The sequence below is a fragment of the Halichondria panicea genome, chromosome 1 (genome assembly GCF_963675165.1).
Source record: "Halichondria panicea chromosome 1, odHalPani1.1, whole genome shotgun sequence".
Lineage (NCBI taxonomy): Eukaryota > Metazoa > Porifera > Demospongiae > Suberitida > Halichondriidae > Halichondria > Halichondria panicea.
The window spans coordinates 12,543,267-12,567,228 of NC_087377.1; the positions used below are offsets into that span (position 1 = coordinate 12,543,267).

A 23,962-nucleotide genomic window follows, 5' to 3' on the forward strand; every position below is an offset into this window, starting at 1 on the left:
TAACAGAAAACAGTTAATTGTTATTAAAACACAGACTGGACAGTGAATGGGATCGGTGTCAAAAGTGGTTGAAATGAGCTATGTTGACTCCTCAGCATTATTATGTCTATCTACACCAGCAAACACTATTTCATAACTACAAAATAATGTTCTTTGATAAGCAGTGATCGAAAAATTCTTGGTAAAAGTGATTTCATTGAGACAAAAGCAAATGAAATAGACAAATCCTATTTGAGTAATTTATTCTTGACATGTTAAACATGTAAGCTGAAATAAAAGTGAGTTCATGTATTTCCACAGACCTAGTGCTTGGCATATCGCTTAAAAAGGGCGTGGAGGTGCCGTTGTTAGGGGCTGGCTGGAACCATCGCACCAGGTCTGCATGGGAGTGTTTTATTAGATGTGGATGTAATTATTATGACAAAATTACAATGCAACTTGCACATTACATGTACACCAGGTAGATGGGCATACATGTGGACCCATTATACTACAACACTATATACACCACCAACCTATTATTAGCTTCAGTAAATATAATTATGGCTGCAGACTATATTCCACAACAATACAATTGTAATAGCACGTGCATGTATAATTACCCATGCTTTGTGAGAGTTTGTGACACTCAACGTACGGTTTAGGACAGTGTCTTTGATTGTCCTGGGATGTCATCTGTTACGGTGGGAGATCAAGAGGGGAAGGGGCTCTGTTGTACTTGTGCACGATCTTTGTTTGGTTTATGTTCAACTCCACAGGGAGACGACCTGTTGAGTGTGTAAAGAGAGGGTGAGTGTTGGGTCATACAACACTGCATGTACAATGTTTATACTGGTGAAATTCGCTCCAAATTACTAAGCCCAAAAGCTGAATAATACTCCAGAAAACTTTGTACTGTACCTGTTCAATCAATGTCTCTGACAGCCTCACAGTCTCAGCCAGCTCCCTCCACTTGTGCTTCATTGACCTGATCTGCACCAAGGCCTGGTCAATGTCCAGGAGCTTGTCCACATCAGGCGGGGCTGGGGCTGAGGCTGTGTGTGTGTGTGTGTGTGTGTGTGTGTGTGTGTGAGAGAGAGAGAGAGTGAGAGTGTGTGTGTGTGTGTGTGTGGGGGGGGGGGGGGTTGTCAATAGATGCAGAGAATAACAACTTATTATAAAGCAAAGGAATATTCATGATGCATATGAACTACTGTGATTGCTTAGATGTTGATGTACAATGTAAAAATAAATAGCTGAAAAACAGCTAGTGTGCGACTTAACAGTTGCACTATAATCTAATCCTCAAAGCTATCTATCTTGCTGGCTATAAAAAGTAAAGATCCACTACACAATAAACATCAACTGAGACAATGAGACTGGTGGTCTGCATGAGCACAATTACACAGCATAAAAATAGGCGGCAAAACCATGAGAAACAAAATCAAAAATAGGAATTTTTTAGCAAAGCCACTATGCATGTGTTGTCTGGTTTTGTGTATCAGCAAATATTATTCATACAACAGCAGGAAGTGTAATTATGAGGTAAAAACAGGTTGTCTAGTCAGCAATCACATTGAAATGCAACCTTCTGAGATGACACTAATAGAGATACTAAAGCTCATAGTTCTTCTGCTTTGCTTTCTGGCTGGCTTCAGCACTGGTAAGACTGAATATTCAATAACAGATTTCCTTACATTGCTGTATGTTTCGTAAAGCACAATATTCAGTGAGTGTGGAGAGACCATGTCCAATGGAAACAGTCACTTTCACCTGCACAGCTCCTGGAGATACCTTGAGATGGGAGCTATCAGATGTTTCTCGCATCACTATTCGCTCCACCTCTGGTCTCAATGTACCACTAATGCCTCAACCAGGTTACACTGTGACATTGATTGCATTTGATGACACTACATTAACATCTACTCTGTCAAGAACAGCAGAGAATGGGATCACTGTGTCCTGTGTGGGTACTGTGTCTACCCTGACCACTATAGGATCTTCAACGATTCATTTGGTTGGTGAGTTGGAGTTAGTGTCTCGTCTATTGTGTCTGCATATACTATAAGTTACATAGATCTACCAGGACCACCGTCCACAATAAGGCATTCCATTTCAAGCAGCTCAGCCAATGAAGTCAGTGTATCTGTACAGTGGGACCCTCCTACTGAGACTGGTGGTAGAGATGACCTCACCAACACAGTGACCATCTCACCTCCGGCCCAGCTCTCTGCTACTGTTCTCACATCCACCTCTGTCACTGTGACTGCTCAATACAATGTGGACTACACTGTCAGTGTTGTGGCTACCAACTGTGCTGGGAACAGTACGGCAGCTGAGTACAACTTTAGGATTGGTGAGTTTTATTATTAAAATTTTTTTACAGTGTCAACTCCAGCCCTCTCACTTCCTCTCAGGCAACTGTCCTGTGTTGACCAACCCCATGAATGGAGCCTTTGGACCTGTCTCAAGCAGATTACCAGGATCCACAGTAACCTTCCAGTGTGACGCTGGATATGTATCTGCTGTTACGATGGTGACATGTGAGGGTACACTGATGTGGAGTCCAGACCCTGAGGCTATTGAGTGTATTTCACTAACCACACCTACTCCCACAACTCGTGAGTTTAAGCTCTTGGCTGTATAATTATAGACAACGTTTATTCTATGTTAATTCTCACATCACAGCTCCAGTGAGCTGCACAGCTCCACTATCCTCACCACGGAATGGCACCATCAGTAATCATTCAGTACCAGCTATTCCTGGTACACAAGTGACCTTCCAGTGTGACGATGCACTGTTCCCTGAGGGGACAATGACTGCCACCTGTCTAGCTACAGGAGAGTGGGACAAAAACCCAGGAGAGATTGTCTGCAGATATGAGTGTAGTAAGTGACTTCATTAATTATGTGCATCCTCCATCTCGCATACTCAGTTTCGTGTGTCCTGCCTGCCCCTCCACTCAATGGAACATTACTTAACACCAACTCTCAGAACACTAACCTAGTCGAGGGCTCAGTCATTACCTTCCAATGTGATCCTGGGTTCTCACCGGTGGGTGCAGTGATTGTCACTTGTAACAACTCTGGTCTCTGGGATCCTGACCTGGCTCTATTGGATTGTGTTTGTACGTACACATGAGTATATAGTAATAAACCAGCTGGTACAACGATATATAATTATAGCTCAAGGTTCCAATTACTGTTTAGATATTTACGGTATTTGAGGCGATAGAGAGGTTTATCTTTTGTTTGGAGGTTATATATTAGTGAGTAGGAAAGTTCAGGGACGGAAGTCGATCGATCATGGTGTCGAGGCCAGAAAAAAACACTGACTTCTGAGCAACATTGACAAAGATAAACAATTTTGCTATCCTGAAAATTAATTTCATTGCTCTCTAGTATATTATTTGCTGCTATAATTATAGGTTTGATTCCATGCTCATACATCATAGTTATTATACTTGACATAATTTGCAGTGCTCTGGTAAGCATGTGCAACTGCCTATATACAGGCTTCTGGATCAGCTATGGTGCTCTAGTTGTTATCACAATATTAATTTTATTGCCAATCCTTCACAGCTCCGACTGCTGCCACTCTATCAAGTGGTGTAACTCTTGCCATCGGTGTTACTACTACTTTCGTTGCCTCTACTCTCCTTGGATTTCTCGCTGGACTCCTGGTGATGTACTCGTTCATGCGTAAGAAGGCAGTGTACTTCACAAGAAAAACAACATTATCTGCTGTAGAACCCACTAAACCAGTTGGTCCTGTTTACGAGGAGGTGTCACCCAAAGAGGAGATTGAACTGAACACAAACCAGGCGTATGGACCATTAGGACTGTGAAATTTCATGCTACTAATTTTATACTAACTATTATTACGCATATGTTTTTTAGCCTGCTATAGATTGACTAACCATTAATTATAAACAGTAATTATGAACAATAGCAATTATATTAATTTTGCCATAATTATTATGGCTTGTTATAAAATACATTCCATGTACGTCAAGTCAACATGTCTCATGAATCAGCCGCACCTCTCACAGAGGAACGTCAGAGTAAAATTCTCTAAGTAATATCATGACAATGGAATGTATTACAATGTACACTGTATAAGCTGACAAAACCATAAAACCATGATTATTATAACAGTGCCACATCCGCTATCTGTTTAGCCACAACATTTGCTTACTGCTCAATCGCACGTAACGTTTCATTACTTGCTGCCACCTATTCAAGTCACATGATACTTGTGAGCAATCTCATTGGTCGAGTGCTCAGACAGTCTCGTTTAGGAAGGGCGACTGATTCATGAGACAAACGTTGCCATTTTTATCCCCATAATAATGTAATAAGTATGGCTTCTTAGCCTTTAAAATTCATTACAATTATTTTGGTGATCTGGTTCATAGATTTCTGCCATGATTCAGGACTGTACTACCGTATACCCCTTATGATATGGTCTTTCAGGTGACATGTTTAAATGGGGTGGGCACTCAAGGTTAAAGGGTCAAAGCTCATTGCTGTAACCTTTAATTACTCAAAAATGGCGTCTATAGTTACTATTGTCCGCCTTTTATAACTTAATTTCGTGATGGGATCAAAAGATATGGACATTGCAATATAAAAGTGAACTGCAGTTATTGACACGACTGTGGGTCATTCCATAGGAATTGTCTATAGCTAAAGGGTGACCTTTCAGAATTCTCTAAAGCATCACGTATAGATAGAGCTAATAATTAACTTATGATCAGAGTGTTTCCAGAGTGTATTCTTGTAGCTTATGTAACAACTAGGGTTTCACAATGTTGTGTGGCCTCTATTAATCAGATTATGGGATAACGCTAAAAGTTGGTTAAAAATTTGGTTTGAAACAACTACTAACTAACTAAATGAAAGGTACTGTATAGCGGGTAATTTTTGTTGGTGTAAATTTTCATACAAACTACCCATTTGTATTCGTACAGGTCAGGATGGTAACGTTGAACATAAAAATTATTATGAATAATTTCGCAGTTTTAATTTTTGTAACCACTGATACAAGCATTTTCACCATACGTGTTGGCATGTGTACTGGCGTGATTGTTCATGATTTATCCTGTTCTATCCTGTTCTATCCTGTTTTATCCTGATGTACTATTTATCATGTGTCATACCATACATTTATGCTTTTGTGTAATTCACAGTTTTTCTTTGTGGTTGTTTATTCTCACATTGATCATGCATCCTTGTTTCTGGATCATTCTAGAATTATTCTCGATCACCCCCCTGGGACCTGACTAGTTGTCCATCCATTACCTTTTTAGTCGTTGGTTTTTGAGTTGCAGTCTTTGTATAGTTTGCTGGTACTATTCCCTTATTGTGAATTTACTATATGAAAGAAAAATGTTTATTGGCAGTCAATCTCAACAATAGTAATAGTCTAATCTGTATGGTTGCAAGAAGAATCCAACATTTATGGTCCTTCGAACCGGATACGCAGAGAATCAAGCTGTATCACTGGTTCTTCGTTGCAATCTTCTCTATTGACTTCGACGACTCGACCAGCTGCAACCCACTGCACAAGGGTGCTCGTCTGTCTAACTGCACAAAGGTGCATCGATTTGTTTTGATTTGTTCGATTTGTTCGACTAACACAAAGGTGTAATCCACTACACAAAGGTGTTCATCTATCGACTGCACAAGGGTGCATTGATTTGTTCGACTAGCACACAGGTGCAAATCCACTGCACAAAGGTGCTCATTTGTCTAGCTGCACAAAGGTGCACTACGTTGATACGAACAGTGATACAAACTCATTCTCAGACTCCAGCCTTTCACTGCAATGGCTGACTTACCAACCCTTCGACGAAGAAGAGGAGTAACAAAATCGTCCATAACTAAGCTTGGAAACAAGACCAATGATTTGGAGGCAGCAGAACACGATCATATTGTTGTGAGCCATGCTGCACAACTTTTGAAAAGGCTAGAGACCTACGATGCTGACTACAGAAGTCATCACATGGCCATTATCGATGCCTTGGAAAGTGACGAAGCTACAGTACCTGAACAAGAAGAACTGGACCGTCACAATGAAGATGTAACTGACTTGACTATTAGGCTACAAGTGCTGTCAGCGGCACCAATCTCGACTGTCACTGATGGACGTACTTTCGCTCTACGCCAGTTGGCACAACTGCAGGCAAAACTCACTGCCATAGGAGACCATATCTCTACACTCGCTGCCGACCCAAATGACGTACCGTTGGTGCACCTCTACCAAGAACAACTCATGGAATTCAAGCGAGAACTATTTGACATTCGCAACAACGTGATATCGATCACCGTGGACGACTCTGACCCCCTAAATGATACTATCAAGAGGCAGGAGAAATTGATATTCGACATGTCTGTCACCGTGAAGAGGCTTCTCTACAGCCCTAGTACAGAAGCTCTCGTCCCTACCACACCAGAAACTCCGACTCGTGGAGTCAATCTTCCCAAAATTGAAATAGCTACATTCAATGGTGACCTGCTCAGTTGGCAAACATTCTGGGAACAGTTTGATGTGTCCATACACAGCCGCAGGGACGTTAGCAATGCTGAGAAACTGGCCTATCTTTGCCATTCCCTGAAGGATGGATCTGCAAAAGCAGTCATAGAAGGATTGTCGCAATCGGATGATCAGTACTTGGAAGCAATTGCATTGCTCAAGGCGAGATACGACCGACCAAGGCTAATTCATCAAACCCACGTCCAGAAGATATGTGAAGCCCCAAGTCTTAAAGATGGTTCTGGCAAAGAATTGAGACGTCTTCACGATACCGTTCAACAACACCTGCGTGCCCTCAAGGCGATGGACCAAGATCCCTCTGGAGCCTTCATCACATCCATGATGGAACTAAAGCTCGATCAAACTACCATGTTTGAATGGCAAAAGACTAGCCAAGCCACAAAAAGCGTACCTCATTACCAGGCTATATTGGAATTTCTCAACCTCCGTGCCCAAGCTGCAGAGACCTGCTCTACCCAAGAAAGAAAACATGTTCGAAATGACTCAAGAAAACCACCCAGATTGATTCCATCTCATATCGGACATGTGTCTGAGGTGAATGCTACTGTTTGCGTCGTGTGCAAGACTGAGAAACATCCTCTATACACTTGCCCCAAGTTCAAGAACCTACCCCATGACAAAATGCTGCTAACTATCCGTTCCAACAACTTATGCCTGAACTGCTTTAGAACAGGACACATGGCGAGAAACTGCACAAGTATTCATCGGTGTAAAAGGTGTCAAAAAACTCATCATACTTTGTTGCACACTGATGCTAAACCTCCTGATGCTAAACCTCCTGACTCACAGTTAACCACCAAGGACCCTCCAACGATCGAGCAATCTCTCACAGCCAGCGTTGTATCTACTAATGTTGGACAGGTTGGATCGGGCTCACATACGCTTTTAATGACCTGCCAAGTGTTAATCCATGCTCCCAATGGTTCTCAGATCAGAGCACTTGGTCTACTGGACACTGGTTCGTCAACCTCGTTTGTGTCGCAACGATTGGTGCAATCTCTCAACTTACAAAGATCATCGAAGAATCTTGAGATCACTGGAATAGCGGGAATATCTCACAACTCCCCACTGCACTCAGTCTCCACTTTCTATATCTCACCGACCGATTCACCAAATGAAAAGATGCCAGTCACTGCGATAGTGGTCCCAAGGGTCACCTGTGACTTACCAGTGCAACCCACTCCATTTGATTCGAAATGGGAGCACCTATCCGATTTGAACCTCTCTGACCCAGACTTTGGCCAACCTGGAAGAATTGACATACTTCTTGGAGTTGATATTTACACTGAGGTGTTACTGCAGGGCCGGCGGAAGGGACCAACTGGATCAATATCCCCTGTGGCATTTGAAACGGCATTCGGCTGGGTACTTGCTGGAAAGACAGGAAAACTCTCCACCACTCCTGACAAGATCACTAATTACCATGTATCTGTTACCTCTGGCGATGACATCCTGAGAAAGTTCTGGGAAATAGAAGAAAGCACCAAAACTGGATCAAACTTCTCCCCACAAGAACGCACTGTTGTTCACCATTTTGAAAGAAACCACTCTCGTAGAGAAACTGGTCGATTTATTGTCCCACTTCCCAAGGATCCACATGCCAAATCGATTGGAGAATCCAGAGCACAAGCCGTCCGCAGATTTCTATCCCTAGAAAGGACCTTACGCTCCAAGGAACAATTCTCACAATTTGCTGCTGTCATGGAAGAATATATGGACCTGAATCATGCTGAAATTGTTCCAGTTGCTGATTTACAGAAACAAAATGAAGATGTGTTTTATTTGCCAATGCATGCTGTTCACAAGGAGCACAGTACGACTACGAAGATCAGGGCTGTATTTGACGCGTCAGCCAAGTCTACCATCGGCGTCTCACTGAACGACACACTGTTGGTCGGACCCACCGTACACCCTCCACTGATAGATGTTCTATTACAATTTCGACTACACAAGATTGCGATCACAGCTGACGTGAGCAAGATGTACAGGGCTGTTGAACTGACTCAACCCGATCGGGATCTCCACAGATTTGTGTGGTGCAGCAAGCCCGACAACACTCTAGTCGATTACAGAATGACTAGAATTACATTTGGTGTCTCTGCTTCTGCTTTTGCAGCAAACATGTCAGTCAAACAAAATGCTATTGATCATGCTACTGAGTTTCCACAAGCTGCAAACGTACTTCATTCTACGTCGATGACCGTCTAACAGGTGCTAACTCGATTGAAGAAGCAGTTGAGCTCCAACGACAACTACATGGTCTTTTTGCAAAGGGAGAATTCTTACTCAGGAAATGGAATTCTAACAACACCACTGTGTTACAAAACATATCTCCCGAGCTCAGAGACAGTCAACCACTACAACTGCTACCCACCAATGATGAATACACCAAGACTCTAGGGATTGAGTGGAGCGCAAAGAAGGATCATTTTCGACTCACTGTTGCCAAACCACCTCCACTTGAAACACTGACCAAACGAGCCCTAGTATCAGACATCGCCAAGACATTTGATGTGCTTGGGTGGTTCTCACCTGCCACCATCAAGGTGAAGATTCTGCTGCAGAAGGTATGGGAGGAGAGAATAGATTGGGACAATCCAGTTCCAATGCATATCAAAGATATCTGGTCGAAATGGCGGACCGAATTGCCCGAACTATCTCACAAGCTCATTCCCCGTTGCCACTTCGACACAGACACAGAAATTGTATCCACCCAGCTCCATGGTTTTTCAGATGCTGTATCTTCGTCTCACAGATACTTCTGGTCTCCATCAAATCTCTCTGGTAATGTCCAAGACAAAGGTAGCGCCGATCAAGCGTCTCTCAATTCCAAGGCTCGAACTTTGTGGTGCACATCTACTTTCTCAATTGCTACACCACGTCAAACGAGTACTCTGCATATACCATTGTCTAACATACATGCCTGGACAGACAGCGGCTGGACGGCAGTCCTAAGCGTTTTAAGAATTATGTGGGCAACAGGATCTCAGCCATCCTTGATTTGATGCCACCAGACAAATGTAAACACGTTAATGGACTCCAGAATCCTGCTGACTGTGCATCCAGGGGCCTCTACCCCTCTGAATTGCTAGATCACCCTCTCTGGTGGAGCGGTCCTGACTGGCTCAAGCAAGACCAAACCAATTGGCCAACACAAGTCGAACTTACTCCCAACAACCATGATGATGAACGAACAGAGATTTCATTAGTGGTCATACAAACATTCCCCCAACCTGTGATTCCAGTCAATCGGTTTTCAAAACTCAACCAACTCAAGCGTGTCACCTGTTGGATCATTCGCTTTATCAAAAATAGCAGATTCAAGGATCATTCCAAGAGAATTCTTACACCTCTGACCATGTCAGAGCTCCAAGAAGCAGAAAACTAGATTATCCAAGCGGCTCATTTCAAGACAGAAATTGAGCACATACTCAGCAAGCAACCACTATCTAAGTCGAATTCACTCCTCATACTGAACCCAATTGTTGATAATTACAATCTGCTACGTGTTGGTGGGCGAAGGCAATTATCTGCAACCCCATACCACTCGAAACACCCTTTGATTCTTCATGCAAAACACAAATTGACCCATTTTATCATACACTTGGAACATCTTCGACTGTTACACGCTGGTCCAACGCTCCTCATTGCTTCTCTAAATAGACGTTACCATATTGTTGGTGGATCAAAGACTGTCCGATCTATTGTCAGAAAGTGTGTGGTCTGTAGGAAATTATCTGCCAAGCCTCATCCATAGATGCTTGGCCAGTTGCCAATTGAAAGAGTCACTCCTGGTTCAGTTTTTGAGAAGGTGGGTATTGACTATGCTGGCCCAGTATCTATAAAGTATGGCCACGTGAGGAAACCAACCATAGTCAAAGCATACATTTGTGTATTTGTGTCTTTTTCAGTGAAAGCAGTACATTTGGAACTAGTAACCGACCTAACTTCAGATGCCTTCATTGCCTGTCTTAGAAGGTTCATAGCCAGACGTGATTTGCCCAATTTGATATGGAGCGACAATGGAACCAATTTTGTCGGAGCCTGCCGACAACTGCGAGAACTCAGTGAGTACCTCAAGACAAAGGCAGTACAAGATTCCGTCTCTAAGTTTCTCACATCACAGAACGTTGAATCGAAATTCATACCGCAACACGCACCTCATTTTGGAGGATTGTGGGAGGCTGCTGTGAAGAGCACTAAAACACACTTGCGTAAGATCCTCGGTGAAGTCAAGCTCACTTATGAAGAAATGTCCACCGTTCTATCTCAGATTGAAGCCTGTCTCAATAGTAGACCTCTTGTGCCACTGAATAATGAAGATGATGGTATTGAGGCACTTACACCTGGACACTTTCTCATTGGCCGACCACTCAAAGCTCTCCCGGACGCATCACTAATTATGACTCAAAAGATGTCCCAACTGAAACGATGGCACCTATGCCAATCATTGTTATGCCATTTCTGGCAGAGATGGTCCAGGGAATATCTAGTTCACATGGGAAGATTCCACAAGTGGAAACACCCCACCAGAAATCTCCACATTGGCGATATGGTCGTTATCAAAGAAGATTCCCCTCTACTCAACGAATGGCCACTGGCTAGAGTGATTGAAGTTCACCCCGGACACGATGGTTTAGTTCGTGTGGCAACCATCAAGACTTCAAATGGTGTATACAAACGCCCGATTAACAAGCTCGCACTCCTACTATCAAGTGAAGAACAACAACATTGAAGATGAACTTATATGCAAGGAAATGTTTTGAAACTATACTTTAAGACCATTCGGTCTTGGCCGGCGGTATGTTGGCATGTGTACTGGCATGATTGTTCATGATTTATCCTGTTCTATCCTGTTTTATCCTGATGTACTATTTATCATGTGTCATACCATACATTTACGCTATTGTGTAATTCACAGTTTTTCTTTGTGGTTGTTTATTCTCACATTGATCATGCATCCTTGTTTCTGGATCATTCTAGAATTATTCTCATCACCCCCCTGGGACCTGACTCCTATAAATAGTTGTCCATCCATTACCTTTTTAGTTGTTGGTTTTTGAGTTGCTGTCTTTGTATAGTTTGCTGGTACTATTCCCTTATTGTGAATTTACTAGATCTATATGAAGTATAAAAATGTTTATTGGCAGTCAATCTCAACAATAGTAATAGTCTAGTCTGTATGGTTGCAAGAAGAATCCAACAGGACCATTAGTAATTTCATCAACAGTTAATTAATGTAGTGTACATAGCACTATACATCCGTTCATTATCAACAACCTAGCTAAGAACAATGTAAACAATAACATTGTTCATTAAAAAGCCACTATACGTATCAAAATAAGTAATTCAAAGAAACTATAATAATAATAATATGCAGTTCAATATAATTATGTACCTGCAGCCAATGAAATGATAATAGCATGTGGCATAAAGTTAAAGCAATTAGGCAGCTGTATATAATAGTATCTACGCGTACGATGGGGTTTTAGAAGCCTTAGAATCGTAAAGGCACTGCTGTATATAGTATCCTTAGTGCAGTATAAGGGTGGCACAACAAGTGCCTGGGGTGTTTTAAATCCCGTAGACACCAACAAAAGTGTGTCTAACTCATTTAGATACTAGAGTATGTGCGTGCGCAATCTCTCTACATGGCTTCTATAGAAACCGTGATAAAAGCAAGCATAAGTAAAAGCTGTAAACGCTATGTCAAACATTCAAAGAAACTCCCCACACAATCTTAACATGCACAAAAAACCAGCCCCTCCCACTCTCTATATATATAGTACACGATTACCACCTAATAATATAGTAGTATGGTGATGTCGGTGTGTACACTGTATGGTGATGTTGGTGTGTACACTGTATGGTGATGTCGGTGTGTACACTGTATGGTGATGTTGGTGTGTACACTGTATGGTGATGTTGATGGTGATGTTGGTGTGTGTGTGCACTGTATATGGTGGTGATGTTGGTGTGTGTATACTGTATGGTATGTATGGTATGTATACTGTATGGTGATGTTAGTGTGTACACTGTATGATGATGTTGGTGTGTACGTACTGTATGGTGGTGATGTTGGTGTGTGTACACTGTATGGTGATATTGGTGTGTGTACACTGTACAGTGATGTTGGTGTGTGTACACAAACATGAGCTGTTTAAGCAAACTAGACACTTTCATGGATTGCTTTAACTGCTAATGAGACGATGTTTGAAAAATAACAGGTTAAAACTTGTAGGCGATCTTCGAAGGCGACAAAAAACACTATTTTCTAATCAATATAATTGTTGCTTTATAGATTCACGATCATTCCTTACAATGATGTTATAATGAAGTCATTAAAATTACGGTAAAAAGTTATTGTATCCATTTTGCCGCTATGCGCATATGCGTGCAATGAAGCTCAACGCACAGGGTGAATGCTCTATCAGAATCTTGTTATGATTACATTTTCTACGAAAACTGGAAGTGTAGTTAAAAGAAGCTATGAATAACTTATCATAAAGGAAGTAAACAAGGCAGTTGTGTAGTAGCAATCACATTGAAACCTTATCACTGTCAAGAAATAATTTGAGATGACACTAATAGAGATAATAAAGCTCATTGGAGTTCTCCTGATTTGCTTTCTGGCTGGCTTCAGCACTGGTAAGACTGACTATTCAATTATAGATTTCCTTACATTGACACTGCATGTTTCATAAAGCACAATATTCAGTGAGTGTGGAGAGACCATGTCCAATGGAAACAGTCATTTTCACCTGCACTGCTCCTGGAGATTCCTTGAGATGGGTACCATCAGATGTTTCTGCTCCAATCACTATCCTCTCTACTGCTGATCTCAATGTGCCACAAGAAACGCAGCCAGGTTACACTTTGACACTGATTGCATTCAGTAGCACTACATTAACATCTACTCTGTCAAGAATAGCAGAGAATGGGATCACAGTGTCCTGTGTGGGGTTTGATCCTACTTTAAATACTATAGGATCTGCAACAATCCAATTAGTTGGTGAGTTGCAGTTAGTGTCTCGTCTATTGTCTGTATACAATAAGTTACATAGATCCACCAGGACCCCTGTCCACCATCAGACACTCCACTCTGAGCAGCTCAGCCAATGCAGTCAATGTATCTGTACAGTGGAACCCTCCTACTGAGACTGGTGGTAGAGATGACCTCACCTACACAGTGACCATCTCACCTCCGGCCCAGCTCTCCGCTATTGTCCTCACATCCACCTCTGTCACTGTGACTGCTCAATACAATGTGGACTACACTGTCAGTGTTGTGGCTACCAACTGTGCTGGGAACAGTACAGCAGCTGCCTACAATTTTAGAATCGGTTAGTCGAGTCGGACGTATATATAGTCTTTAAACAGCATACTATTAAAAAACACTGACTCCCTCTTGTGCAGGTGGCTGTCCTGTGTTGAATGGAGCGTTTGGACCAACCACCAGCAGATTGCCAGGATCTACAGTAACCATCCAGTGTGACGCTGGGTATGTGTCTGCTGTTACAATGGTGACATGTGAGGATACACTGATGTGGAGTCCAGACCCCGATATTGAGTGTACATTGCAAACCACACCTTCTCCTATACCGTGTAAGTTTTGTTTGCATGTGCATGTAGATGAAATTTAATTTTTGATCTTCTATAGTCCCTCCGATGAACTGCACAGCTCCACTATCCCTACCAAGGAATGGCACCATCAGTGATCATTCCATACCAGCTATTCCCGGTACACAAGTGACCTTCCAGTGTGACAATGGACTATTCCCTGAGGCCATAATGAATGTCACTTGTCTAGCTACAGGAGAGTGGGACAAGATCCCAGGGGAGATCGTCTGCAGAAATGAGTCTAGTAAGTTTCCTGATTTATGGTTTAGTGTACTCAATTTATTGAGCTCAAAGTCGAATTACTAAAAATTCAAATGAGCGTATAAATATTTCATTTTTACATCAATCATATTCCTTGTACTCAGTTTCGTGTGTCCTGCCTGCCCCTCCACTCAATGGAGCTTTACTCAACACCACATCTCAGAATACTAACCTAATGGAGGGCTCAGTTATTACCTTCCAATGTGATCCTGGGTTCTCACTGGTGGGTGCAACGACTGCCACTTGTAACAACTCTGGTCTCTGGGATCCTGACCTGGCTCTGTTGGAGTGTTGTACGTACGCATATGAGTAGTCATAAACTAGCTGGTACAACGATATACCGTAAATGCGCGAAAATTTCAAGGCATGCACTTACAAATATACCAGAAACACTCCCAGGCCACGCCTTCAATCTTTGCACGTTATAGCAAATAAATTAGCAAAAATTAAGCCCCTTGAAAATTTGGCACTGTACTGTATAGCTCAAAGTACATTTATATACAGTATAGACTCTTGCTATTCTGGCTCTCTGAAGTACGGTCACCTCGATATACCGGCCAGTTAGTTTGGCACAGATTGCACAAAACTCACCCTGAAACGCTGCCACTCGTTATATTCCGTATACTGGCTGCCCCTCACTAGGTTTTAATGTACGTTTATTACGGCCGGATATGATGTTTTGGGTGTGGTTTGGCAGATAAAATTGGATTACACTTAAATATAAGAGCAGAATGATTCACTATCTTCATTATCCTCGAGACAGACCCGCAAAATTAGTCATTAGATTCGAGGTAAGGTTGTTTTTAAGCCACAGCTATATTCTGAAATACAGCCACCTCGCTATTCCGGCCAATCTGCACTGTCCCAAGGGTGACCGGATTAACGAGAGTCTACTGCATAGCATTTACGATTTTTGATATTTACGGCACTTAATATTAAATTGATATGATAGAGAGGTTAATCTTTTGTTCGGAGGTTATATTAGTGAGTAGTAAACTTCAGAGACGGAAAAAAAACACTGACTTCTCAGAAAAATTGACGAAAATTAAATTTGACTCTTGAAAATTAACATGTTCATACAAAACTGACATAAATACCTCATACAACACAGTACTCTGATTGTGATAATTGCCTATAATTATCAATTAGTGCTCTATTTGTTGTCCTAAGAATTATTGCCAATCCTTCACAGCTCTGACTGCTACCACCCTATCAACTGTTGTAACTGTTGCCATCGGTGTTACTACTACTTTCATTGTGTCTACTCTATTTCTCGCTGGACTCCTAGTGATGTACTTGTTTATGCGTAAGAAGGCAGTGTACTTCACAAGAAAAATAGTATTATCTGTTGTAGAACCCACTAAACCAGTTGGTCCTGTTTATGAGGAGGTGTCACCCAAAAAGGATATTGAACTGAACACTAACCAGGCGTACGGACCAGTAGGACCACCCAAAGAGGATATTGAACTACATACTAACCAGGCGTATGGACCATTAGGACTGTGAAACTTTGTGCTACTAACATTTATATCTAGCCAGTAAGTATTACAATGTACCATATCATTATCAGGGTTTCATACAAAAGGCCGCGGGGGGGGGCGCCCTGGGATTTCCCACCCCCATGCAGCCAACCCCCCCCCGAAAATTAATGATGTCATAAATAAAATCCTCAAAAATCCGGAGAAAATGATAGACTGAAAAAGACCTGTCAGTAGAATAGACTACTGCGCATATACGCGCTCTATTGCTGAATGAGCAAACTATAGGCCGTCGTGTTCTCGAGGCCAATAATATATCCATAGAGCACGAGCGTAAAAACGGTGCATTAACTGGTTTGTAGTTTGCAGCTTCTTGCAGCTACTAATACATGCAGCTATCGCTCTAGTATACAGAGCTAACTACAGTGGCACCCTTCTATAACGGACACCTTTGGGGAACAATATTTGGGCCTTTATACAGAGGTGGCCTTTGTTGAGAGGTTATTTTGTACACAAACTGTTCATTTGGGACCTGGAGCAACTGGCCTTTATTCGGAGGTGGTTGTTAACAGAGGTTCCACCGTACTAAGTAAAATAGCAGCCTTCTAAGAACAGATTTTACTATTCCTGATTCTGAAGAGACTGCAATGGCCTTCAATGTAGTAGCTAGTAAGCAAAACTAGCCTTTACTCGAGAACAAAAGCCTTTGTTTGCAAGATAGCATTGCTAGAAGCTTATATAGAATCACTTAGCTGTACTTGCATGAGCATTGCAGCAGTTGTATCTATTATAAAACTCTATGGCTTAAATGAATTATTTTGACCACCAACCGTGCTCTAACCCAGCCTACCCCAGCCGTGCTCTAACTACCAAACCGTTCCAAAAATGCCAACCACAGAATAATAGAGCACGGTCTTGGTTACTACAGTTGTAGATCCTAGCATACTTTTTCGTTTGATCTATGTGCAAAACTACAATGGTGCAGCAGTTTTATAATTTTGTGACTTCTGTCTGCCCTCGAAAAAGTGAAATTTTGCACCTCATGAAAATTTCCCACTGTACGGTATTGAGCTGAGCCAAAAATTTACAATCTTGACAGCACACCTCAAAATAATTATCAGCACAGTCTATAGTCTGTACAGTGTCTCACCATATAAGCCTTGGTGACGCTGGTGAGAGCAGCAGCTGCCCCTTGTCTAACTGAGGGTATGCTGTCCTCAAGGTTAGCAAAATGAGAACAGTTCATCCATGCCATGCAGCCACAATCTGAGGAGAGTGGGGGAACACCAACAGCCAGTCAGTCAGTACTAGCTCTATAATGAAGTACAGTACAATTGATCGGAGCACAAAATTAAACAATTTTATGCCCTCAACTAAAAGTTCCTGTTACGTTTGCGTTGCACGTTTTTATGGAGCCAGAAAAACGCAAACTGAACGGTAGCGTATTATTCATAAATGCAGCGTAATTACGTATAATTATTGTTCTATGGAGAAATCGCTGAGGTAGCAATATTATTCTGTATGTAGCTAGCTAGTAACTTTACTAGTGTGTGTCCAGGGGCACATGGGTACATAAAAAGCAACGGGGAGACTGCAGAATTAACTCAATATATGCAAGGCTGGAAGAAGATGAGAAAGTTGGCAGTAAGGAATCTGCTCAATGTCCTACTCAAACTATAATTATAACCTCCGAACAAAAGGAAAATCTCTCTATCATATCCGTAAATATCAATAAACATAATGGTAGTACAAAGGGTTTGAAAATGGTAAGCATCAGTCAACCAATAAACATAATCTGTACTAGGGTGGGTAGATTTGGTAAAGACTTCAGAATGGATAAGCAACTATCACTCTGATCCAAAACAAACGATAAAGGCCCACTACACTAAAAACATTAAGTGAGTTAACATTAATTTTAGTGAGACAAAAATTAGCGACCACGTATAATCGATCACTGCTACCAGCGTTGTTAAGGACAACTACACACTCTTTTGCCTATCAAAATGTAGCTCTTTCTTAGCTCTATTTATGCTGGGAGTTTGATCAGCTGACTAACTGTCGTCATGTTATAAGCGATAGTAGAGTGACTACCGAATTTCATTGAAGTCACTCAGTCACTACTCTATAATGAAATACCAGAGCTCAATGAAATACAATACATACAAACAAAGGGAATGAGTGTCGTAGTGTTTCTTATCGGGAATTAGAAGTTACTCTCACCGTTCGTCCCATGTATACAGTCTCTGACAATCCTTGTTCACCTTATATATGTGTGTCATGTTGTGTGTGCATGTGTGTGTGGGGGGGGGGGGGAGGGGGGTTGCTGAGCTGTAATGTGTAGACATGCATGCATGCATGAGCACTACTAAAAAAACAAGCACGACATGAGACCTAAAAAAAGAGGGTTTAGAGGATGTGCAAGCCACTTGATCTAGAGCACTGCATGCATGGCTCTGGGAGAGTAGATACATGTATTACGTAATTATTGTGAAGATTGTGAGCAGGTATATTTCGAGGGTATAAGCTTTTGCGGAATGACCGGTTTTCGCGGATTTAATGTCCGTGGAATAGCAGCCTTTTACAGCATGCATGCATGCGATATTAAATTCGTGGGCATATATAAATGTTTGCTTAATCAGCGAGAGAATAATTATACCCTTGATTAGTCTTATGTTCTATAATCTGTCTATATGCGAAAACAGGAAGTGTATTAATATGAATATAAAGGAAGTAAACAATTGCAAAGGAGGTTGTCTAGTCAGCATCACATTAACCTTCTCACTGTCAATAGAGATGACACTAATAGAGATAATAAAGCTCATTAGAGTTCTTCTGATTTGCTTTCTGGCTGGCTTTAGCACTGGTAAGACTGGCTATTCAATTATTGATTTCCTTACATTGACACTGCATGTTTCATAAAGCCCAATATTCAGTGAGTGTGGATAGACCATGTCCAATGGAAACAGTCACTTTTACCTGCACTGCTAATGGAGATATCTTGATATGGGACCTGCCTGGAAATCGTATCACTGTTCTCACCACCTCTGATCCACTAGTAATGCAGTCAGGCTACACTGTGACACTGATTGCATTTGATAACGATACATTAACTTCTACTCTATCAAGAACAGCAGAGAATGGGATCACTGTGTCCTGTTCCGAGATTGTGTCTACTCTAACCACTATAGGATCTTCAACAATCCGTTTGGTTGGTGAGGTCTTGTCCATTGTCCATTGTCTGTATGTGTAAAAAATGTATATATAGATCCACCAGGACCACCTTCTGCTGTAAGACATTTTATTTTGAGCAGCTCAGTCAATGAAGTCAGTGTATCTGTACAGTGGAACCCTCCTACTGAGACTGGTGGTAGAGATGACCCCACTTACACAGTGACCATCTCACCTCCGGCCCAGCTCTTTGCAACTGTCCTCACATCCACCTCTGTCACTGTGACTGCTCAATACAATGTGGACTACACTGTCAGTGTTGTGGCTACCAACTGTGCTGGGAACAGTACAACTGCTGACTACAACTTTAGGATCGGTGAGTCGACATCGTTAAAACAGCAACTATATATATATACTGACTCCCTCTTGTGCAGGTGGCTGTCCTGCATTGACCAACCTCACGAATGGAGCATTTGGACCAGTCTTCAGCAGATTGCCTGGATCAACAGTAACCATCCAGTGTGATGCTGGGTATGTGTCTGTTGTTGCGATGGTGACATGTGAGGGTACACTGATGTGGAGTCCAGACCCTGAGGCTATTGAGTGTACATCACTAATCACACCTACTCCCACAACTCGTTAGTTAAGCTTTTGGTATACATTAATTCTATTACACATGCAGCCCCTCCAATAAACTGCACGGCTCCACTATCCCCACCACTTGAACCACCTACAGCTGCTCCTTGTAATTGTAATTGTGCCAGCCTATCTGATGGGAGTCGATTTGATGCAGCTGTCTCCATCAGTGTGGTTGTCACAGCAATTGTATTCATGATAATAGGATTATTTGTGGGACTCTTGATAATGTATTTGTTCATGCATAAGAAGAATGTGTACTCCCCGTCACCTAAAGAGCGAGCTAACGTAGGACCCACTGTACCAGCTGGTCCTGTTTATGAGGAGGTGTCACCCAAAGAGGAGATTGAACTAAATACTAACCAGGCGTATGGACCAGTAGGACTGTGAAATTTCTGGTCATTTTCATCAACAGTTAATGTACATGCATGTAAACAATTAACACAATTAATATAGCACGTACTGCAACTGTTCATTATCAACAACTTAAGAACAATGTAAACAGAGTTGTTGGCATAAGTCATGTAGCTACGTAGCTGTTTCATTTTTCCTGGTCTGAAAGGATTGCTTCAGCTGAAAATACGCACCTCGATTAAAGGCCATGTGTATATTCATACATGTACATGTGAAAGTGTCTTGTTAACAATAAATTATTCATAATCGATTAATGACATCTGTTAATCCGGAAATTTCATACATTTGGATGGAGTCTGGTCCCGCTCAATTCCGATTAGCGAGGGTCTACTGTAATAATTTAAAAACAGCCTGTGCGCCTCTCCATGCACTCTCTATAATTATGCAGTAAACGATATTATATTGCCACCTCTAAAGCATTTAGATATAATAATATTAGGTGCCTTACATGTGTAATAAATATATAGGTGTCGTACTAAGAGAGAGAATGAACAATATAAGAAGGCTAGGCTTGACAGACTATTTTATTTTATTTTAAGAGGAATATTTGGGTTCTATAATAACAGGTCTATAAGATGCATAATTTAAGTGTGTACACTGTATGGTGATGATAGTGTGTGTACACAACAAGCTGTTTAAACAAACTAGACACTTTCATGGACTGCTTTAACTGCTATTGAGACAGTGGTTGAAAAATAAACTTGGAAGTGTATAAAAGAAGCTATAATTATGAATAAATTATCATAAAGGAAGTAAACAATTAATCACATTGAAACCTTCTCATTGTCAAGAAATAATTAGAGATGACACTAATAGAGATAAAGCTCATCAGAGTTCTTCTGATTTGCTTTCTGGCTGGTTTCAGCACTGGTAAGACAGACTATTCAATTATAGATTTCCTTACATTGCTGCATGTTTCATAAAGCCCAACATTCAGTGAGTGTGGAGAGACCATGTCCAATGGAAACAGTCACTTTCACCTGCACTGCTCCTGGAGATTCCATGAGATGGGTACCATCAGATGCAACTCCTATCACTATCATCTCTTCTCCCTCTGGTCTCAATGTACCCAATGTTGTATCAGGTTACACCATAACACTGGTTGCATTCAATGACACTACATTAACATCTACTCTGTCAAGAACAGCAGAGAATGGGATCACTGTGTCCTGTGTGGACCCACTGCCTACTCTAACTACTATAGGATCTTCAACGATCCGATTGGTTGGTGAGTTGCAGTTAGCTATAGTGTATCGTCCATTGTCTGACTAAGTTACATAGATCCACCAGGACCACCTTCCACCATCAGACACTCCATTCTAAGCAGCTCATCCAATGAAGCTAGTGTATCTGTACAGTGGGACCCTCCTACTGAAACTGGTGGTAGAGATGACCTCACCTACACAGTGACCATCTCACTTCTGGCTCAGCTCTCTACTACTGTCCTCACATCCACCTCTCTACTACTGTCCTCACATCCACCTCTGTCACTGTGACTGCTCAATACAATGTGTACTACACTGTCAGTGTTGTGGCTACCAACTGTGTTGGGAACAGTACAACAGCTGAGTACAACTTTAGGATCGGTGAGTCGACATTGTCTTTAAACAGCACACTTCACTGACCCCCTCTAGTGCAGGCAACTGTCCTGTGTTGACCGACCCCATGAATGGAGTGTTTGGACCAACCACCAACAGTTTGCCAGGATCTACAGTAACCATCCAGTGTGACACTGGGTATATGTCTGCTGTTACGATGGTGACATGTGAGGGTACACTGATGTGGAGTCCAGACCCTGAGGCTATTGAGTGTACATCACTAATTATAACCACACCTACTCCTACAACTCGTGAGTTTAAGCTCTTGACTATATATTTACCTCGTGTGTGCATGCGCAGCGCACAGCAGAGGATAGAGTGATTGGTGTGTGTGTGTCGGTTTGTGTATGTGTGTATACACAACAATGAGCTGTTTGAGCGAACTAGACACTTTCATGGACTGCTTTAACTGCTCTACTTATATGCAGTTTAACTTGTAGGTAATCTTCGAAGATGACAAACTAATCAATCTAATCGTTGCTTTATAGATTCATTATCATATTATATTCCCCTAATGATAAAGTTGTTACGGTAAAAATTATTATATCTGTTTTGCTGCTGTGCGATGAAGCTCAACGCACGGGGTGAATGCTCTACTGAGCATCTTGTTAAATACTTCCAACAGTATGTTATTATTTACACAGCTGCTCCTCCAATAAACTGCAAGGCTCCACTATCCCCACCAAGGAATGGCACCATCAGTGATCATTCAGTACCAGCTTTTTCCGGTACACAAGTGAAATTCTAGTGTGATGTTGGACTGTTCCCTGAGGGCATAATGACTTCCACCTGTCTAGCTACAGGAAAGTGGGACAAAAACCCAGTGGAGACAGTCTGCAGAGGCAAGTGTATTCATTACTTAAGTAATCATGCTTTTATATACCTTGAACCACTTATACAGCTGTTTCTTACAATTGCGCCAGCCTAGATGGGAGTCGATTTGATGCAGCTGTCTCCATCAGCGTGGTTGTCACGGCAGTTCTATTCACCGTCATTGGATTGTTGATGGGACTTTTGATAATGTATTTGTTCATTCATAAAAAGAATGTGTACTCCCCGTCAGCTAAAGAACGAGCTAACGTAAGACCCACTACACCAGCTGGTCCTGTTTATGAGGAGGTGTCACCCAAAGAGGAGATTGAACTGAATACTAACCAGGCGTATGGACCAGTAGGACTGTGAAACTTCTGGTACTTTCATCAATAGATGCATGTACATGTAACAATTACCATAATTTATATAGCTAGCACGTACTGCAGCTGTTCATTATCAACAACTTAGAACAATGTAAACAGAGTTGTTGGCATAAGTCATGCAGCTACGTATATATCAAAGACTCACGTTGGATCGTGTTGTTCTATTCTCCCTCTGAAGATCATTCTCCCCAGCGGCTGATGGAGGAAGGTGAGACAGTCCACTCCAGCAGACTGTATACCAGGCATTGTCACTGCTCTGTGAGGGTGGAGGGGAGTACTTGTAATAAGTGGAGTATGCAGATCTCATTATCTTGAAATAGCTTTAAATGTAGAAAACAAGGACAGAGAAACATTGAACACTCAAAGAAGTTAGATACATGTAGTCATGCACAGTATAATTACACAAAATTAATGAAAATGCTCTGTGGAATCTACTTCGAACGTTTCTTATACAGTGTCAGGAAACTTAGGTGATCTAGCTGGCTAAGAAATTTCAACCCAACCTATCGATAGTACAACATACATCACAACAGTAACTTTATAGACTTAGAGAGCATCCGAGATCCAGAGGACGTCCGACATGTGTGCACAAATAATTAAAAGTGCTAGTGTATTTTTTGGATTACGCAATATGGCATCAATACACAGAACTTATATAATTATACTGATTCGTGCACGCATGTCGGACCTCCTCTGGGGTCATACTGAATGACATAAAGAGTATCCTTTTATCAACCATCTCACCAGTTTGAGCAGTATCTCCAGGAGGTTTATGTGTTGAGGGTAGTATCTATGTCTGTGTTGTAGTGTCTCAGCACAGAGGGGGAGGAGGGAGGACACTCGGTCACCACACCCACTCACACCACTCAGCTCTCCAAATAGGAGAATGAAACTGGAGGGGGGGTACAAGATTAGATTTAGTTAAAACTGCTATTACGTATAAATATTATACTTTGCAGTGCCTCTATTTACATCACAACACACAACACATTCATAAGCTCACTTGAGGATTCTCTTGTGTACACTGGCCCACATTTATCTACCACAACATCT

At 41.7% G+C, this 23,962-nt stretch overlaps 5 protein-coding genes and 1 long non-coding RNA gene across 10 annotated transcripts; 5 read left to right on the forward strand and 1 right to left on the reverse strand.

The window, feature by feature from the left end:
* Positions 1–23,850, reverse strand: LOC135350602 (uncharacterized). 3 transcript variants are annotated; one of them, XR_010399209.1, is made up of 7 exons: positions 23,654–23,850; positions 23,055–23,165; positions 18,118–18,158; positions 17,048–17,163; positions 901–1,034; positions 638–767; positions 1–378 (listed from the first exon to the last, which is right to left on the reverse strand). It is a non-coding gene; the product is annotated as an uncharacterized LOC135350602 (long non-coding RNA). The 3 variants fall into 3 exon arrangements; XR_010399207.1 differs by lacking the exons at positions 23,055–23,165; positions 23,654–23,850 and having other exon boundaries at positions 18,118–18,198; XR_010399206.1 differs by lacking the exons at positions 17,048–17,163; positions 18,118–18,158; positions 23,055–23,165; positions 23,654–23,850 and having other exon boundaries at positions 901–1,103.
* Positions 1,164–3,994, forward strand: LOC135348384 (membrane cofactor protein-like). Of its 2 annotated transcripts, none has more exons than XM_064546576.1 (7): positions 1,164–1,642; positions 1,698–2,000; positions 2,057–2,335; positions 2,397–2,600; positions 2,668–2,865; positions 2,916–3,107; positions 3,562–3,994. In XM_064546576.1, exons 1-7 carry the CDS (start codon positions 1,411–1,413, stop codon positions 3,825–3,827), a joined length of 1,674 nt encoding a protein of 557 aa, XP_064402646.1. In that variant the 5' UTR covers positions 1,164–1,410; the 3' UTR covers positions 3,828–3,994. The 2 variants fall into 2 exon arrangements, with proteins under 2 accessions (XP_064402646.1, XP_064402641.1); XM_064546571.1 differs by having other exon boundaries at positions 1,515–1,642; positions 2,668–2,868.
* On the forward strand, positions 5,810–9,926 carry LOC135342885 (uncharacterized). The gene is made up of 3 exons (XM_064539731.1): positions 5,810–8,716; positions 8,812–9,383; positions 9,470–9,926. The coding sequence occupies exons 1-3, from the start codon at positions 5,810–5,812 to the stop codon at positions 9,924–9,926; spliced, it is 3,936 nt and encodes a 1,311-aa protein (XP_064395801.1).
* On the forward strand, positions 9,492–11,739 carry LOC135349248 (uncharacterized). The gene has a single exon (XM_064547760.1). It carries the CDS (start codon positions 10,296–10,298, stop codon positions 11,271–11,273), a length of 978 nt encoding a protein of 325 aa, XP_064403830.1. The 5' UTR covers positions 9,492–10,295; the 3' UTR covers positions 11,274–11,739.
* Positions 13,240–16,080, forward strand: LOC135348879 (complement receptor type 1-like). The gene is made up of 6 exons (XM_064547262.1): positions 13,240–13,550; positions 13,603–13,881; positions 13,955–14,143; positions 14,199–14,402; positions 14,524–14,712; positions 15,612–16,080. Exons 1-6 carry the CDS (start codon positions 13,280–13,282, stop codon positions 15,923–15,925), a joined length of 1,446 nt encoding a protein of 481 aa, XP_064403332.1. The 5' UTR covers positions 13,240–13,279; the 3' UTR covers positions 15,926–16,080.
* LOC135348905 (uncharacterized) lies at positions 18,243–20,324 on the forward strand. Of its 2 annotated transcripts, XM_064547293.1 has the most exons (5): positions 18,243–18,760; positions 18,819–19,109; positions 19,163–19,441; positions 19,500–19,703; positions 19,748–20,323. In XM_064547293.1, the coding sequence occupies exons 1-5, from the start codon at positions 18,487–18,489 to the stop codon at positions 20,089–20,091; spliced, it is 1,392 nt and encodes a 463-aa protein (XP_064403363.1). In that variant the 5' UTR covers positions 18,243–18,486; the 3' UTR covers positions 20,092–20,323. The 2 variants fall into 2 exon arrangements, with proteins under 2 accessions (XP_064403363.1, XP_064403372.1); XM_064547302.1 differs by having other exon boundaries at positions 18,705–19,109; positions 19,748–20,324.
* Positions 23,851–23,962: the final 112 nt, after the last annotated feature.